The sequence below is a fragment of the Sciurus vulgaris genome (genome assembly GCF_902686455.1).
Source record: "Sciurus vulgaris genome assembly, chromosome: 13".
Lineage (NCBI taxonomy): Eukaryota > Metazoa > Chordata > Mammalia > Rodentia > Sciuridae > Sciurus > Sciurus vulgaris.
Window position 1 is genome coordinate 96,119,810 of NC_136474.1, and position 18,425 is coordinate 96,138,234.

The window sequence follows — 18,425 nt, forward strand, 5'->3', positions numbered from 1 at the left end:
ACTTTAAGACCAAACAACTCACCACTCGCCTTCTCCTCTGAGCAGCCGCCTGGAGCGCTAATGCAGTCACTGCGAGTCCAAAGGACCCGCCGCGCTCCTTCTCCTCCTTCTCCTACTCCTCCGGGCAGGCCCCGGGGTTCAGAAGTGGTCAGAGTCCAAACAGCTCGCCACGCAGCCCCTTCTCTGGCAACCGCCTGTAGCTCTGGTGTAGTCACCCGAATCCAAGCGGCCGCTCCTCTTCCTCCTCGTCCTCAGGGCAGGCCCCGGGGTTCAGAAGCATCGTTCTGATTCCAAACAGCTCGCCGCGCAGCTTCTCCTCTGGCAACCGCCTGTAGCTCTGGTGCAGTCTCTCCGAATCCAAGTGGCCACGCTCCTCTCCTCCTCCTCAGGGCAGGCCCCAGTGTCCTGTGTCCACACAGTTCTCCTCGCCACTCTTCCCCTGGGCAGCCGCCGGAGCCCCAGTGGCTGCTCCGAGTCCCAGAGCTGTGCCAAGCGGCCTCCTTTACGGCGCTCCCAGCTATCCGAGTTCACTGCTCCAGCGGCGGGAGGGGCGTCTCGCCGGCAGTTCTACTTCACAAAGTTTCCTGCGTTCCGGGACCCCCGTCCCATCCGGGATGCCCCCCCAGGGGGTGAGAGTCACCCGGCTGCTTTGAGTTGGTCCCAAGCGTCTCAATATCTCCTCTTTTGAATCCTGAGTCCTGGAGCAACATGAAATGCAGCCACCCTCTAGGCCGCCATCTTGACCGAACCCCAACTATTGAGATTTTTAACTAACATTTCAATTTCCTTAATAAGTAATGGGGCTACTCAAGTGATACACTTCAAGGAAATGGAAAGTGACCTTTTCACCTAAGTTGTCAAATTTATTGCATAATGTTCCTTATAATATTCCCTTTTCTGTAGAATCTGAGACAATGTCACCTCTCATTCTTGTCGTCTCCCCAACTCCCCTCCTCCCTCATTAATCTAGATAGAGATTTGGAAATCTTATTGCTTCTCAAGGAATAAACTTCTGGGTTCATGGATTTTTACTCCTGTTTCGCTGTATTGTGTTTCAGTGACCTTCATCTTGGTCTTTGTTATTTCCTTCCACTTTGGGTTCAGTTTGCTTTTTTGTTTTGTTTTTACCTAGTTTCTTACGGTGGAAGCTGAGGTCATTGATTTGAGAACAACGTTTTTATTATTGTTGAAAACGTGTTTATTCATCTGTACACATTTATGTATAAGAAGTGTTATAAGGGGTTAACAGGTTTTCAAAGGGAAATTGTATCTAAAAGATGAGAGATAATTTCTCACAACCTTCTTTTCTAATTTAGAGACATGTCATTTCTTCCTGTGTGTATATTTTGTTTTGATTTTCTTCAGGAAGAAATGCTTTCTAACTCCTACCTGGTATCTTTTTTGATCTATGAGTTATTTAAAAGTATGTTTTGTAGTTTCCAAATATTTGGAAGTTTTTCAGGGATCTTTCTACTGTTGATTTCTCATTTGTTGTTAGAGAACATATTTTATATAACTGGAATTTTTAAAAATTGAGACTTATACGTGCTACAAAATACAAACTATTTTAGTGACTATTCCTTGTCCCCTTGAAAAGAATGCATATTCTGATCTCACTGTATGATGTAGTCTATAAATGTTAATCATGTCACGTCAGTTGATATTGTTAACTCTACTCTGTTCTCACTTATCTTCTGTTTACTTCTATCAATTTTTGAAAGTTGGGCATTGGAATCTCTGCCTAAAATTGTGGATTTGTCTTCTTGAAATTCTGTCAGTTAATCTCGGACGACTATAACTAACCCAAATTAAACCACCATTGGTTATTTAGTGGGAGTGGAGGAGCTTTCAAGAGGGAAGATTGATGTGTTGTTTGTACACACCCCGTGAGCAGTTTTTCCTATAATGGGAATCACCCAATAGAAAAGATTGTATAGAATCTGTCCCTGACTTTAGCCGAAATGACAAATGACATCATCTTTAGTTCATCAGCAGAGATGGTTATGGATGATAGAATTGCCCCAAAATTCCTTTCTTGTATGTCAAGGCTATGTCTGTGCTGATATACACTGCTATATCTAGATTAATTCCTCAGGCCAAGGGGAAAATACACACAGAAATTAAAAAGGAAGTCACCTGGCTTTCTCAGATAGACCTGGTAGTTTATGGTATTTTGTTCAGCCACCTTTGCTCTGGAGCCATGATTGAGGTTAGAAATGTAGGTTGACTTCATCCTGCTGCTTGGAGTCTATTAATAGTAGCTTTAGTTAAATGCCCTAGAAGACAAACTGAACAGCTTTTGCCCTATTCTCTGCTAATAGATTATTCAAGCATTTCCTGGAAACACTCGACAGAACTCAAAGTAGTACAAAAATGTGGGCATAAGAGGTGACAATTCTCCTTGGCTCTCTCACTTTCATGCATGTCTTTCTCACAGATGCAAGGACAGCCTTTTCTGTCTTGTATTTTTAACGATGTTTATATATTGAACAGCATGGTTCTTGCCCATCTTTGTCACACACATGTGCTAATCTATACTCAGATGAATACTCAAAAGGGATTTTCTGCTGATATCTAGAGCTTGCTCTCAGTGTAGCTCTCTCTAGTCCAGTACATCACCCCCAAAGTAGAAAATTAGCTTCTTTGGCCTCCTTGGGCTCTTGGCTCTGTTTTTCCAAGGCAGGGAGACTACCAACTTCTTCCTTGATTTCCCTCTCTAACTGCAGTCTGAAAATCCTCTCTAATCAATAAGTTGAGGAAGCCATGGAGCTTATCTTATTGGTTTTCTTTCTCTTGGGGACAACTCTTTGTTATCTGATGCCCAACATTTTATGAATTATCGTTTCATGTAACTTTTCCAGTTGTTTTGCAATGTGGGGATTGAACCCAGAACCTTAAATATGCCAGGCAAGCACTATACCATTGAACTACAACCCTTGCCCAATTTGCCTAGTTATTTAGACATTCAAGTAGAAGGATAAATCTGGTTCCTATCACTTGTTGGTGAGAAGTTAAAGTTCTGATTTTTAAAAATAATTATTTACAAATAGGGATAATTCGTTGGTTGTTTATGTGCCCATCTAATTTTGAATTAGCGTGAACAATAATGAAAAATATCACAAGATCACTCTGCATGGGTTCCTCTGTGTGAACAAGAGAGCAAAGTTGAAGGTTTTCAACACAGCAGCTCTCAGGGTTAGGTTTACTAGGCCAGGGTAAACAGGACAATTTGGCCACATGGCATAGCAGTACTGGTAGTTTCAAAGTGAGTATCTTTTAATGTTTCTTTAACTTTAAAACCAGATAGCACAAGCTGTAGCAATGACCATCATTTTAATCTAGAATAGCCCAGTTTGTTGAGTAGTGATCTAAGCAAGCAGACATTTGCTATAAATTTATAAGGACATAGCAATTACTCTAAATTTTCCCTTTAATATTTTTAGATGGAGGCTCCACAAAGAGTTATTCCTGCAATCCTTCAAAACTGCCTTTCATATTCATTCACGGCTAGACTTGCACCAGCCTGGAATAGAACTGGTCATCTCTTGGTACAAGGTGACTATGTCTGTGAGTCTCTGGGACTTTCTGAACTAGATTGCTTCTATTTTATACATCTGTTTTTAATTCAAGGTTTCTTATTTTAAGGGAATAGTTCTTAGAACAGCTCCACTAAACATTCTCAAGCAAGTCAACAATAAAAAATGTCATCTCCTTACTTTGGAATTATACAGAGGCCTGATTGTATTTCTTTAAAAATAATTATTAGAGTAAACATTAAGCCTTTGGTTTTTTGAGATTGGCTTATTTGCTTAGCGTGATATTCTCAGCAAATGCCATAATTTTACTTTTCTTTAAGGCTGATTAATATTCCATCATATATATATTCCATCATATGTTTGTGTGTGTGTGTGTGTGTGTGTGTGTGTGTGTGTGTGTATGCCACATTTTCTTTATCTGTTGAAGGGCACCTAGACTGATTCCATAGTTTAGTTATTGTGAGTTGAGCTGCTATAAACATTGATGTGGCTGTGGCACTGTAATATGCTGATTTTAAGTCCTTTGGGTATAAACTGAGGAGTGCTGGGTCAAATGGTGGTTCCATTCCAAGTTTTCTGAGGAATCTCCATACTGCTTTCTATAGGGTCACACCAATTTGCAGTCCCACAAGCAATGTATGAATGTACTTTTCCCCCACATCCTCACCAACTTTTATTGTTGTTTGTAGTTTTCATAATTGCCATTCTGACTAGAGTGACATGTAATCTCTGATATGTGGATGCTGATCCATAATAGGGGGGTCTAGGAAAGAATGGAGGAACTTTGGATATGGCAGAGGGGAGTGAGGAGGGGGTTGGGAAGGATGGTGGAATGAGTGGGTCATTATTTCCCTGTGTACATGTATGATTGCATGACTGGTGTGATTCTGCCTTGTGTACAGTCAGGCACGAGAGGCAGTGCTCCCTTTGTATACACCATGTCACAATGCATTCTACTGGCACGTATGACTGATTAGCATAGTAAGTAAATAGGACAAAATAATAATTCTATGATATAGTCCTTGGTACATAGGAATAAATAAGCTATGAAGAAATATAAAATGGCAGGTTGTTGGTATCTTGCATTTTTGTTGAAGTCTGATGGTTTTCTAAATATTTTATAGCAGGAGATAAATATTTGAGGGAAGAATTGGGCATTCCTGTCCTTTCAATTGAAGATATTTTTTTCTCTGAGTTGTCATAAGATACTCCTTTGTATGATTTCATTTTAAAGTATTTCTACTACCTTGTTAAATTCATGTCAAAAAGTTACATTTATAAAGTATAATTATTTCTGAATTATAATAATATGGTATATTCTGTGACTTTTTTAAGGAAGGGATTTTCTTTCTCAAATGGGAAAGCAAAATGCTGTTGGTAAGTGAAAAATTCATAAGTTAATAGATAAAACATTAATATAATTAATAGTTGTTAAAACGATATTAAGATCATTGGGTTATTATCTTGATGACCACGTTATAACAGAATTTAATCAGATATAATTATAATCAGAATTTTACCTGGGTATTACTTCTGGTTCAAAATACATATTTATATATTTGAGGAAAATTCACTCATTAATTGGAAAAACACTTTTATTTTCTTAAAGAAAATTATGATATAAAGGAATTCAATTCTACAGGTAATTATAGCGTATAGTTTCCAATCAAATTATCAAAACTTTTCATTAGTTCTGATGTAAGTCAAAGTTTTAGTTTTATGAGAATATTTTTTTCTCCTTAAAAAAGATTATCTAAAGGGACGCAGATAATCTAAAATATATGGTTTACTATAAGATCTGACCAAAGTTTTTTTTTTTTTTTTTATTGATTTGTGTTATTGTATTGCAGATAGACAGGTTCCTAAACAGTAGTCCTGAGATAGCAGCCCACGGTAGAAGTTATTAATCAGTCCTGGCAGCCTTCTCACCATAGGGAATGACCTTAAAACCTGCCTCATAATCCACAACTGTCAAAGCTGAGGAGACCGTCCAGCTGAGACCCGCTTGCCCTCCTGGCACTGGTTTTATCTTTCAGCAGAGCAGTGGTAGTTTCTGTGCTCTCAGTCTGGAAGAACGGGTCCCATTCCTAAGTTTGGTTTCATCCCTAAACACTAGCATGAGACTATAGCTGAAGATTAAAGATAACAGTGTAGAAGAACAAAATTTCTCACTCTTGTGTTAGAACATTTTTTAAAAAATATTTATTGAAATATAATATACCAAGACAGAACTCAGAAATTGTAGATGTATACTCATTGAATTTTTGCAAACTAAACATATCCTCATAATCAGTTCTCAGATCAAGAAACATTACCAATACCCCATACTCTCCAAATGCTTCTTCAAGAATATCCCTTTCCAAGGTCACCACTATCCTGACTTGTCAGAAGTAGTTTTATTTATTAAAAGTAAGGAAGAGGCCTCAGAGCTCCAGAAGATCTGGAATATATCTGGAATATTTTTTATTCCAGCATATTTGGGGAAATCTGATAGTAAAAGACCATTCAAGTCAGAGGCCAGGAATGGGACCTCTTCAGACTTGAAAGAGGAAAGTCTCCACTCGTGGTTTAAGACTTCAGACTTGTATAAGCTATTTGTAGGCTTTCTTCTTAACTACAGGGTACCTTATTTTTCTTGTGATTCTATCTTATGGCATTCACCCCACACACACATCCACGTTGTTTCCTACCTTTATCTTCTTTTAGATATCTTATCTGTAGACTGTCAAATATCATATGGTAATTATTTGAATTTTACTATGTAAAATCTGTTATTAATTTATTTTCTAACTTGAATAAGTTAAAGTAATTTTTGTTACTGAAGTAATTTAATAGGATGGAGTAATTCCAGACAGTTCACAGTTAATTTTATTTTTCAGTATTAGACATCAATGTAACAGAAACTCAAGTTTGTCTAAGTATAGAAGTTTTCACCATCAGACTGCCACCACCTGAGGTATCACATGCTTAATTTCTATAATTTATTATATCTATTATATACTTAATATATTTGTTAATATTACTAACATAGTATTAGATTTTAATTTTTAAATGAAGTATGATAGGAAGGTTTTTGTTATCACAGAGGCAAAAAATCCATACTATTAAATGCTTGGTATATTTATATTGTCCTAAATATTCTTCCTCAAAGAAAATATCATTTCAGTATGTTTAACACAGGTCTTATCATTAATGGCTCAGAAATCTTTTTAGATGGCATCCAAAATTCCATAACCTTAACCTGTCTCAACACCCATTTCATGCCTTTTTTTTCCACCCCAAAATAATAAAAGCACAATTTTAGCTCATACTAAATGTAATATTCACCCCTTACCCTTGGCATTCTGGTAGCATTATTTTGTTGGGCATCTGTTTTTTTTTAACAACACTGTCATCTTCGTGGAAGGATATGTCTTCTATTTTGCTAATCTCCATATCACCTAGCATAGAGTCTTACACATTAGTAGTCACTCAAGAAATGTTATATTCTTTCCTCTGCACCAGTGGTTCCCAACAGAAGGGGACTGAGGGGGTAATGAATGGTTTTGCTTCCCATGAAATGTTTGGTATTTGTCTGGAGACAGGGTTATCACAATGTGGGAGGGGTGATGTTGCTACTGATATCTAGTGGATAAGAAGCCAGGGATGTTGCTAAATATCCTACTGAGCACAGGACAACCATCTTGCTACCACCCAATAAAGAATTATCCAGCCCAAAGAGTCAGTAGAGTTGAGGTTAAGAAACCCCAGGCATAAGACAGATGACTCTTCCTTTGCTTAGGATGCCCCCTCTAACTGGCCATACAGAAGCTCATCCTTTAAAGGCCCCTCAAATGCTTCTCCTTCACTCATTTATTTATCTTTAATTTTTTATAAATTTTTGATATCTTATTATGGTGAGACAATAGACAGGTCAGAGATGAATACTTTTCTGCCTTCAAGAATTAGTAAGTTGGTAGGGAAGCTGACCTATATATACACTGAAATGTGTGATATTCCATGCATATCTTATCTTGGATGAGAAGCTTTTCTAAGGCTCCAAATCCTATCTGATCTCATTTAAAACCTCCTACTCTGGTGTATTATACTCACATACTATTTGTATTTGAAGAATTATACTATTCTTGTAATTTTAATTTCCTTTATAAGTATCATGAGTATTAATATTGTATTTTCACATTTAAATTTTCTACAGATGATACTTCTATATTTTATACCTGTGTTTAAAACAATTTAGAGGTCAACAAAGAGGAGGAAGACATTTAGAAATTAGAACACCAATACAAATTATCATTCAAAATGAGACATTTCTTGGAGAAGAAAGGATTAATCTGACAAAATATTGGCCTAACAACATGAACTGGTCATACCATTTATTATGGGGAAGACAAATCAATTATTAGAAAAAGTGGACTTATCTGAACCCTAGAATTAGACATATCCACCCACCCACTTATGGCAGTAGTGGAAAAACCAGTCTTTCCTGGGGAGATCAGGCACTGTACTCTGTGTGACAGGGAGAACACAATCTTTGCCAGCAAGCCAGCTCTCAAGCAAAAGAGAGAGGAGTTTGACTAAGCATACCTGGTTATTTGTCCCAGTTTTACAAACTAATCACCTAGTCTGCCCTAGAGAGGAATGGGTAATGGGGCAGAGTGATATCAAATGTGTGTTAGCAGAGCTTTCTAGACATGGAAGGAAAACCAGAAATGGGACAGACACATTCCTCTACTGTAGTTAACATTACATACTGTGTTGGTCAGCTTTTCATTGCTATGATTAAAATGCCTGACCAAAAAAAAAACTTAGTGGAGAAAAGACTTATTTTGGCTCATAGTTTCATAGGTGTCAGTCCATGCTAGCTGACTCCATTTCTTTGGGCCTGCCATGCTGCAGAACACATGTTAGAGAAAGGCTGCTCACCTCAAAGCAGCCAGGAAGTGAGAGAGAAAGACAGCAAGAATCCAAGGATAGATATATGGACATACCCCAAAGACCGGCTTCCTCCAGTGAGGTCCCACCTCCCAGTAGAATATTCAGTTATCTGTGGGTTAACTGATGGGGTTAGAGCCCTCATGGTCTGATCACTGCCTAAAAGACCCTCCTCTGAACTTTGCTTTCAACACATGAGTTTTGGGGGATATTCCAAATCCAAACCATAATATACATTCAATATATGCTTGTTAAATTAAATGAATTCCCTAAATAATGATCGATGATCAGTTTCTCTAAATTTCATCCTTACTTACATGTTCCATAATGGCATTTTCAGCATTCTGATTGCTGTAAAATTAGTTTCATACATGTTTATGTTTCTACTGAATTGTAATCTTTTGTAGAGTCTAGTTCCTGCCTTATTCATCTGTATCCTCCATAGGAACTAAAAGAATAGAATTTAATTTTTCTCTTATAAAAGTCTGATACTGGTTATTAGGTCAAGTGAGGGAAATATGAGTGAAGAGGGAAGGAGAAGGCTTTTTGTCTCTCTTCCCTCCAGTTCATCTTCTGTGCTTTAATTTTCCTCCTTAAAAGCGATCATAACCTCCATTGACTATAAGGTGAAATCTCAGTGGTTTAGCATTGATATACCAGATACAAAGCAAATCGATCCACACTACTTCATGTGTAGCTTCATCTACCATCCCTCCTTTCCTGTGGCCAACTTGTGGACTGTTTCTCATCTTTTCCTGTCTTTGCTCATACTGTTCTATAAGCCCTCGGTGCCCTTTCTCCAGCTCATTTTTGGAGGCTTACCCAGATTATCACCCACTGTGAAGACTTCCAGCTCCCAAGGCTTCTCTCTCTGTTACTGTTGTCTGTGCAAATGTCCTTAGAGCAGAGGGTCTGTCTTACTGACTGTTCCTCCCTAGGAGTCCACTCAGTACTTGTCACCTGCTTCATTAACAACTTGGGACTTGAATGGCGGGTTGAGTGGCATGGAAGACTAATTTCTATTTTCAACTTGCTAACTTTTATTTCTAAATACTATTTCTCTAAACTAGAAATTGAAGTCATTTTATAAATCCTAATTAATTCTATTTAAGAGAATTTGAAGACAACTTATCACAGTTAATGAGGAGAAATTAGATTTCAGCCCTTAGTTTTACAAGTTAAAAAATTCAATGAGATGGGAAGGGAACTGAAGAAGGAAAGATAGTGGAATAAGATAGACATCATTACCCTTTGTACATGTATGATTACACTAATTGTGTGAATCTACAGTGTACAACCATAGAAATGAAAAGTTGGACCCCATTTGTGTACAATGAATCAAAATGCAGTCTGTAAAAATAAAATTTTAAAAAATTCAAGGTATTTGAAACAATAAATATGCATTTATCAAACTTTAGACTGTATTAAAATTAAAATAATATTTTCCTAAAAATCATTGAAGTGTTTAGAAAAGAATTTATATGTAAAAACTGTCATTTTGTGCCATAACTGGTTGATAACCTTAAGATTATACACAGTTGAATTTCAGAAAAGCATTATATAATCTTAGACATTTGTTTTGAAGATTTAATTATATGGAGAATGGGAAATGAGCACTTGGAAACAAATTTGTACTTACTTTATCAGACAACTCTTTATTGGGTATAATAATATATAAGTGCAAGATGCTGGTGGGAGACATCTTTTCCTTCCAAAAGTTTTATCTATATACAAACTTACTAGAAGATGAGAACATTTACTGAATGCTGGTTCAAATCACACACCCCAAAGTTTCAGTGTAGGTTTAGAATCACATTAAAATTCCCAGTTCTTAACGTAATAGCAGGAACACTTTTAGCACGTTATTTATCTCCTTGAATCTCACTTTTTCTTGTACATTGGAGATGATATTTACCTTATAGGCTAAATTACATTAAATACTTCACACAGTATGTGTCATATAATACAAGGTCAAAAGAGACAGCTATTATTATTATAAGTAAATAGATTGAGACATGTTAAATAATTGCTCTAGATCATAAATGTAGTAAGCAATTCAGGATTTAAAACCTGTCCTTCAACTCCATTTTTTAACTACACCATGCTTCCTTCACTTAGCTTTAGGTTCCTTGGTTTAAATTTGTGTGCTTCACAGAGTGTTACAGAAGTAGATACCATATATCTTTACACATTTGTGCTTAAGCTATAGACAGCTATTTATTGGGTATTATAATGTATATGACACGTATATATATTATACATATGGTATCTACTTATGTTACACACATATATATAAAACAGTTAAATAACAATGTTTGACAATGTAATGTCAAGTTTTATAGAAAATATATTATTAAATTTAGGGATTCAGATAAAAAGGAGATGTCTGAAGGAGTTCATCTTTGAAATCTTTGTAACATACACACTAATTCCTACCATTTTGTTCTTGAAAACATTTCCTTTCTGCTTTTTCCAGAATCTTATATCATTCATTCATGGTTCTTCTTTCCCTCAACATGTTTGATGTTGTTTCCCTGTTTCCTGCGGTTCCATTTCTTAGCCCCCTCTTCTTTCCTGTAGCAGGTTCATCCACTCCCATGGCTTATACACCTGTACTCCCAAGACAGTCTACTGTATTCCTCTCTTCTTTCTTATTTTCACATAAATGTACCAATGGCACTCAACTCAATTATGTCTAAAACCGAATGTGTTTTTTGTCACTCGCCCAACCCAGATCTATTCCTTCTTCATGTTTACTCTTTGGCAACTGTCATCAAAAGTCAGTAAGTTACCTCCCTAGAGACTTCAGAGTCAACTTTGGCTCTTCCTCTTCCATACTACTTCTCTTTGTCTTTAAAGCCTACCTTAGGCTCAGTAGTTGACTCCTCTCTGTCTCAGTTTCCATTACTGTTTTATACCAGTCTCTTCCCTTCTATTTTATTCTCTAATTCTTCCTCATAGCAACAGAGTTCTCCTTCTAAATCAAAGGTCCCCAACCTAAATATCTCTAGTATCTCAATGTTGCCTAGAAAATTAAGTTCACATTCTTTAAATTGACATTATAAAGGAAAAATATTCATTGAGTACCTGTTTTTCAGTATGGTTTTAGTAACATAATGATACTTCATAAATATTTGTTTCATAAATAAATACATTGGGGTTAGCATTCTCTTGAGGTATATGTTAAAACAGTTGGGTAGTTTGCTAGTGTTTAGAATAATTTTTGTTGAGAAAGATCAGAATGGATAAGTGCTGGTATCAAGGAGAGCCCAGCAACAATTGGCTTGAGTCCATAGCAGTGTTGAAAATACCCCCTTGAATATAAACTCAAGCTATATAAGTAGATATGCCTGAGAACCCATAGCCTATGGATTCTTGAACCTGATCACTACCTTTTAAATTCCATTTTAGGTTGTGTTTTCCCTCAGTCTAGACAACCACCAGTCTGACACTCATGGCACCCTGCCTGTGCCAACATTTTATCATGCGACTCAAGCTACTGATCTCATAGGCATATCACAGCACAAGACTTATCTCTTGTGCATAGGATATTATCTATCTTTATTTGTTCTGAATGACTTTACTTTTATTTTTTTCCCTTAATTCCCCCCCACCTTTTTTGGGGGTATGTGTATTTATGTGTGTTGCTGGGTATCATACCCAGGGCCTCATACATGTTAGTAAGTGCTCTACCACTGAGCTATGAGCTATTCTTACTTTTTTCTTCTTGCATCCATGTTTTTCTTCTCTGCTCCTTCATTTCCATTAGTCTTAAGGAATGCTATAGAAATCTGAAGATAGCCACTGGACATAGAGGAGATGGGCCTAGATTCAGGCCTGCAGTGTTTTGAGTGGTAGGAGTCAGACAAATCAGAGTGTGGGCAAAGCTACAAGTCAGATGCTACTGACTTGTCCAGACAAAGTTGGTCAATTTAGTTGGAATTCCTTGAAAAGCAGTATATACTAAGGTTTTGTTTCCCAAAAAGATGCTACAGATATTAAAAGCAGTGAGGAACACTGAACCATTTTATTTCATCCTAATATAGGGTCCTTTTACCCCATTAACATTTCACATTTTTAAACCTCACATGAGGCCTCTCTGAATCTGACTATCTGGCATATAACAGTGACACAGCCACATCCATGTTTATAGCAACTCGACTCATAATAGCTAAATCATGGAACCAACCTAGGTGCCCTTCAACAGATGAATGGTTAAAGAAACTGTGGTGTGTGTGTGTGTATATATATATATATATATATATATATATATATATATAATGGAATATTACTCAGCCTTAAAGAAGAATGAAATTATAGCATTTGCAGGTAAATGGATGGAGCTGGAGAATATCATGCTAAGCAAAATAAGCCAATCCCAAAAAACTGAAGTCTGAATGTTTTCTCTGATATGTGGATGCTGACTTACTATAAGGGCAGCAGGGATGGGGGGGTGGCTAGGGAAGAATAGAGTCACATTAGATTATGTAGAAGGGAGGGGAGGGGTATGCAGGTAGGAAGTATAGTAGAATAAATCAGATATTATTACCCTATGTACATATATGACTACATGACCAGTGGGATTCTACACCACGTACAACCAGAAAAATGAGAAATTATATTCCATTTATGTATGTTATATCATAGTGTATTCTACTGTCATGTATAACTAAAACAAATTTTAAAAATAATATCCATAAAATTAAAAAAGAGTAAAGACAGATTTCAAGGAGGAGGTGGTGTCCTTGGCCCTTTCTTCTCTTCTAGGAATACTGATAAGATGAGTGGAGCCCAGGTAGCCATCCTAATCTGTGAGGCTACCATGAATATGAAAGCTACACACCAAGGGGCAAAACGGAGTAAGAGCTAGGTTCATTAACTACTGTGGAATTCTGGCTATCTCCAGACATTACTTACAAGAAAGAAAAATAAATATTTTTTTTTCGTTTGTTTTCAAAAAAAAAAAAAAATAGAGAAGAAAAAATGCCTCATAGGAGACTTCTTCCCAGGGTGAGAGAACTGTTAAGTGGCTACATGTAAGCTGATGAAATACCATATTGTATTGTCAGGGACCTGGAGTCAGAAAGGGGATATAAAAGAAGAATGGAGCATTGATTCTGTCTTCTGCTCTCCAAAAGACCAAGTAGAGGTCTAACCCCCTATCCTCCACTTAAAACAAAAAGTTTAAAAAAATTGAGTTAAGCTTTGAAAATGTAAATAGTTTCCTTTAGAAGGAATTCAACATCCTATAAATTAACATAATGAAAAATCCTAAAAAGAGCTTGAAGTAATTACAAAATAGGAGTTCAAGTTTGACAGTTAAAAGGCAAAGTGTGAAATACTCGATACGCTATCCTGAAGAGGAACCGTGTGTGACACATTGATTGCATCAGGTGAAGTGTCTTCATGATTCAGTGAAGCTTCAGTCTTTAGAACTACTTGATAACCTCCCTGGTGCATACAGGGGTTGTATTTTTTAATGTTTCTTATCTTTGTCAAATACTTTGAAGACTTATGCATTAAAATCTTATTTCAATTAAAAGCTAAAGGAGTTTGATATTTCTCAGAGTATCATAGAGAATTTTCATTCTAACAAGAATGCTGTCATTGAGAGACATTCCATTTTGAACAACTGGTGCTACATTTTGCCAAGGTGAGATTTCAATTTGTAATGTCAACAGTGGGTTCAAAATACAGTAATTTCCTCTTTTGTTTCCTCAGCATTGATTGGTGTAAAAGTATAAATAATTTTGATGAATTTTAAAAACTGAATTATAACTTTCAACAGTACTAGGATAATATCATATTTACAGAAGTCATAGATTTCCTTTATTAAATTACCAAAATAATTTTATTACGCATTTACACTTTTATTAGATCTGGTTTTAAAAAACAGAACAGTTTATACATTTATCATTATAAGATGACAACTCTCATAATTATAGTACTGAAACTTTTTATAAGTTTGAACCTAACAATGATTCATTATAAATTAATATGAACTGAGTTTTAAGTTTGCATTATCTTCAGAAAAAAAGATTACTTCTTAATATAAACAGTATGAGATGAAATTTTAACCTGCTTAGGAAAATGAACTAGTAGCATAATTTAAATGTTGAATCAGGGAAGAGGTAGACAGGGAAAAGATGTCTTAACAGACTTTTCCCTAAAGTCTAACAATTACCAGACATAATTTTATGTGGCAATATTTTACTAATAATTATTTTGTGTTTATAATTGACACATTATATGCACCAATTCAACTCAGTTTCTCCAAACAATTACAGTTGTTAAGATTTAATATATATAAAGGCTAAAATGAAAGATCTGTAGCTAATGTCAATCTCCGGGCACAGCTAATATCATTCTCAGTGGTGAAAAGTTGAAACCATTTCCTCTAAGATCAGGAACAAGACACTCTCGCCACTTATATTCAACATAGTACTGAAAGTCCTAGCCAATTCAATTAGGAGAAAGAAATAAAAGACATCCAAATTGGAAAGGAAGAAGTTAAATGTCCCTGTTTGCCAATGATTTAGTGTTATATAGAGAGAGCCCTAAAGACTCCACCAAAAAACTTAACTAGTGAATGAATTCAGTAGAGTTAGAGAGTACAAAATTAATATACAAACCTGTAACATTTCTGTATACTAACAATGAACTGTCTGAAAAATTAATCAAGAAAACAATTCCATTTATGAGGGAGGTAAGGGAGAGAGAGAGAGAGAGACGGGAGGGGGGGAGGAAAGGAAGGGAAGGGGAGGGGAGGGGAGGAGAGGGGGGTCAAATCCCTTCAGGAATAAATTTAACCAAAGGGGCAAAAGACCTATACATTGAAAACTATAAAACACTTATGTAGAAATGAAAAAGACACAAATAATGGGAAAGATAACTCATGCATAGATTTTAAAAATCAGTATTTTAAAATATCCATACTACCCAATCTACAGATTCAATGCAATATCTATCAAAATATCAATGACATGCTTCAAAGAAATGGAAAAGCAGAAATCTTAAAATTTCTATAGAACCACAAAAGACCCCAAATTGGCAAAGAAATCTTGAGTAGAAAGAACAGAGCTGGAGGTATCACATCCCTGATTTCAAGCTATACAGTAAAATTATAATAACTAAAACAGTTTGGAACTGGCATAAAAACAAACAACAGAATAGAGGGAAAAGAAATAAATTCGCGTTTCTATGATCAGTTGATTTTTAACAAAGGTGCCATGAACATATGATAGGGAAAGGAGTATTTTCCATAAATGGTGTTGGGGAAAATGTATATCCACATGGAAAAGAATAAAATTGGAATATTATGTCATTCCATATTAAAAAATCAGCTAAAGAAGGTTGAAAATTTAAGACCTGAAATTGTAAAACTACTAGAATAAAATATACTGGAAAAACCTGATGACTTTGGTTTGGGCATTGATGTCTTGGATCTGAGCACAAAGGTTTAGCCAACAAAAATGAAAATGGACAAATAGGACTACTTGAAACTAAAGAGCTTCTGCACAGCAAAGAAGCAGTCAAGAGAGTGAAGAGACAACCTACCTATGAAATGGGAGAAAATGTTTTCAAACTTAGCAACTGCTAAGGGATTTGTCTTAGTCCATTTAGTGCTGCTGTAATGGAACAACTAAAATTGGTTAATTTATAAACAATACAAACAATAGGTCTGGAGGCCAGGAAGGCCAGCATACTCAGTGTCTGGGGAGGACGTTCTTGCTGCATCATCCCATGGTGGAAAGGCTACAGGCAAGAGAGCAACACACACAAAGCAGCACCAAACTTGTTCTTTTATAATAAACCCACTCCTGAGATAATGGCTTTACTACATTCATGAGAGCAGCCCTCATGGCTAGTAACCTCTCTGAGTTGCCATCTCTTAAAACTGTTACAATGGCAATAAAATTTCAACATGAGTTTAGAAGGCAACATGCATTCAAGCCATAGCAGGGTTAATATCCAAGATATATGAGAAACTCAATTCAGAAACAAGAAAGCAAATAACCTAATGTTAAAACAGACAAAGGACTTGAGTAGTCATTTTTCAGAAGACGACATACAAGTGGCCAATAAATGTGAAAAAATTGTTCAACATCAGGGAAATGCAAACTAAAACCCAATGTGATATTGCCTCACGCTGGTTAGAATGGCTGTTATTGAAAAGACAAAAGATAAGTATTGGAAAGGATGTGGAGAAAAGGGAACCCTGGCCCACTGTTGGTGGGAATGTAAATTAGTATAGCTGTTATGAAAAACAGAGTGCAGGTTCCTCAAAGTGTTAAGGACAGAACTACCATATGACCTAGCAATCCCACAACTGGGTATGTCTCCAAAGGATCTCAAAGGAAATGAAATAAGTATGTCAACGAGATATCTGCATCCCACATTCATCGTAGCATTATTCACAGTAGCTGAGATGAATGAAATATCCATTAGTAGTGGAATGGATAAAGGAAGTGTGGAAAATATATACAATGGAATATAATTCGGCCCTAGCAAAGAAGGAAATCCTATTATTTGTGACAACTTGAATGAGCCTGGAGGACTTCATGTTAGGTGAAATAAGCCAGACAGAAAAACCAATACCATATGACCTCTTTTATGGAATCTATGGATTTAAACCCATAGAGAAGCAGAGAATGGAATGGTAGTGGCCAAGGGTTGGGGTGGGGGTGAGGAGGTAGGTCAGGCATATGATAGGCAAAGGTACAGAGCTTCATTAGATTGGAGGAACAAGTTGGAGAGATCTATTGTACAACGTGGTGACTATACTTAATAACAACATATTCTTATACATCACTGTGAGCAGATTTTAAGTATTCTCATCACAAAATATGTATGTGTATGAGGCAATGCATATGTTAATTAGCTTGATTTAGTCATTCCACAATGTGTACATATTTCAAAACATTTTATCATACATGACAAGTATATGTAATTTTTGTCAATTAAGAAAATATTTAATACAATGCATGAAACTAGGATAAAATGATTAGCTTTTATTTATATATGGTTAGTGAGTTGCTAAGTCTTTGAACACTTCTGAAATTGCATGGTTAACTCAGGCATTGGCTCATAATATTTTACCAATTCTTATTTTCACAGTATGAAAATGGGACAAATAATAAATATTCTTCATGTCTCACCCCCTGACTGTCCATTTCACTCATTTGAAGATTTCCAGATGCACTGGAATGACCTGGTAGGAATGAAAATATGTATTATATTAGAAGTTACCTGATTTTTTTTAGAAGTTATCTGATTTTGTTTCTTATAATTTAACCAAAGTTTGGCTTTCTCCAAGGTGATTTAAATTTTGTGCTTAATTTATAGTATGGCTATAAACTTCCAGAAGAGTGTGAAAATGTTAAAATATATTGCAACATCTACTTCAAAATGATCGGAGAAAGAACCTTCACGTATCCTTTAGGCACCTTTGTATTAGCTGCTGTCTGCCTACCTTTTATCTAGTCTTACTCCCACCACCAGGTTGTCATTACGTAAGTGAAACTACTTTTCCCTCTACTTAACTGCAAGAGTGGCTTTTGTTTTGCTTAGAATTTCTCCATATTTTACTTGAGGATGAGATTAATAAGTCTAATTTTTTCCTTAAATACTATTTCAACAATTTAGACTTAAAAAGAAAATTGGAATAGACAGACAAAATATTTTCATATTTGTTTCCTAATAGAAAGTTAAAAAATAAAACAAAATAAAGGTATGAGTTCTCCTTAGCCAAGAGCTCCCTCCAGTGGTATGTTGGACATTATTGAAAGGGTTGAATTAAAGAAATTAACAAATATTTTTCTTTCTGGAAGATTAATTTTACAGGCAGTTTAGAGGCTATGGCTTGCACTTAATGCATTGTTAGCTTAAGAAAATAGCTTTCTTAACAGTATTTTTAAAAATTCACACAGAAAAAGAGCACAAGTGCTCAGATGAAAC

The 18,425-nt window shown here is 36.0% G+C and overlaps 1 protein-coding gene across 1 annotated transcript in view; it reads left to right on the forward strand.

The window, feature by feature from the left end:
* LOC306643138 (uncharacterized protein C18orf63) overlaps positions 1 to 18,425 on the forward strand; it is a gene marked incomplete at both ends in the record, with an annotated part of 56,765 nt that overhangs the window by 28,133 nt on the left and 10,207 nt on the right. The window contains 6 exons of the mRNA XM_079109049.1: positions 3,444 to 3,555; positions 4,872 to 4,913; positions 6,416 to 6,492; positions 14,012 to 14,121; positions 17,586 to 17,682; positions 17,814 to 17,899. Of these exons, the coding sequence (XP_078965175.1) occupies positions 3,444 to 3,555; positions 4,872 to 4,913; positions 6,416 to 6,492; positions 14,012 to 14,121; positions 17,586 to 17,682; positions 17,814 to 17,899 (524 nt within the window). The remainder of the gene's footprint in view (positions 1 to 3,443; positions 3,556 to 4,871; positions 4,914 to 6,415; positions 6,493 to 14,011; positions 14,122 to 17,585; positions 17,683 to 17,813; positions 17,900 to 18,425) is intronic.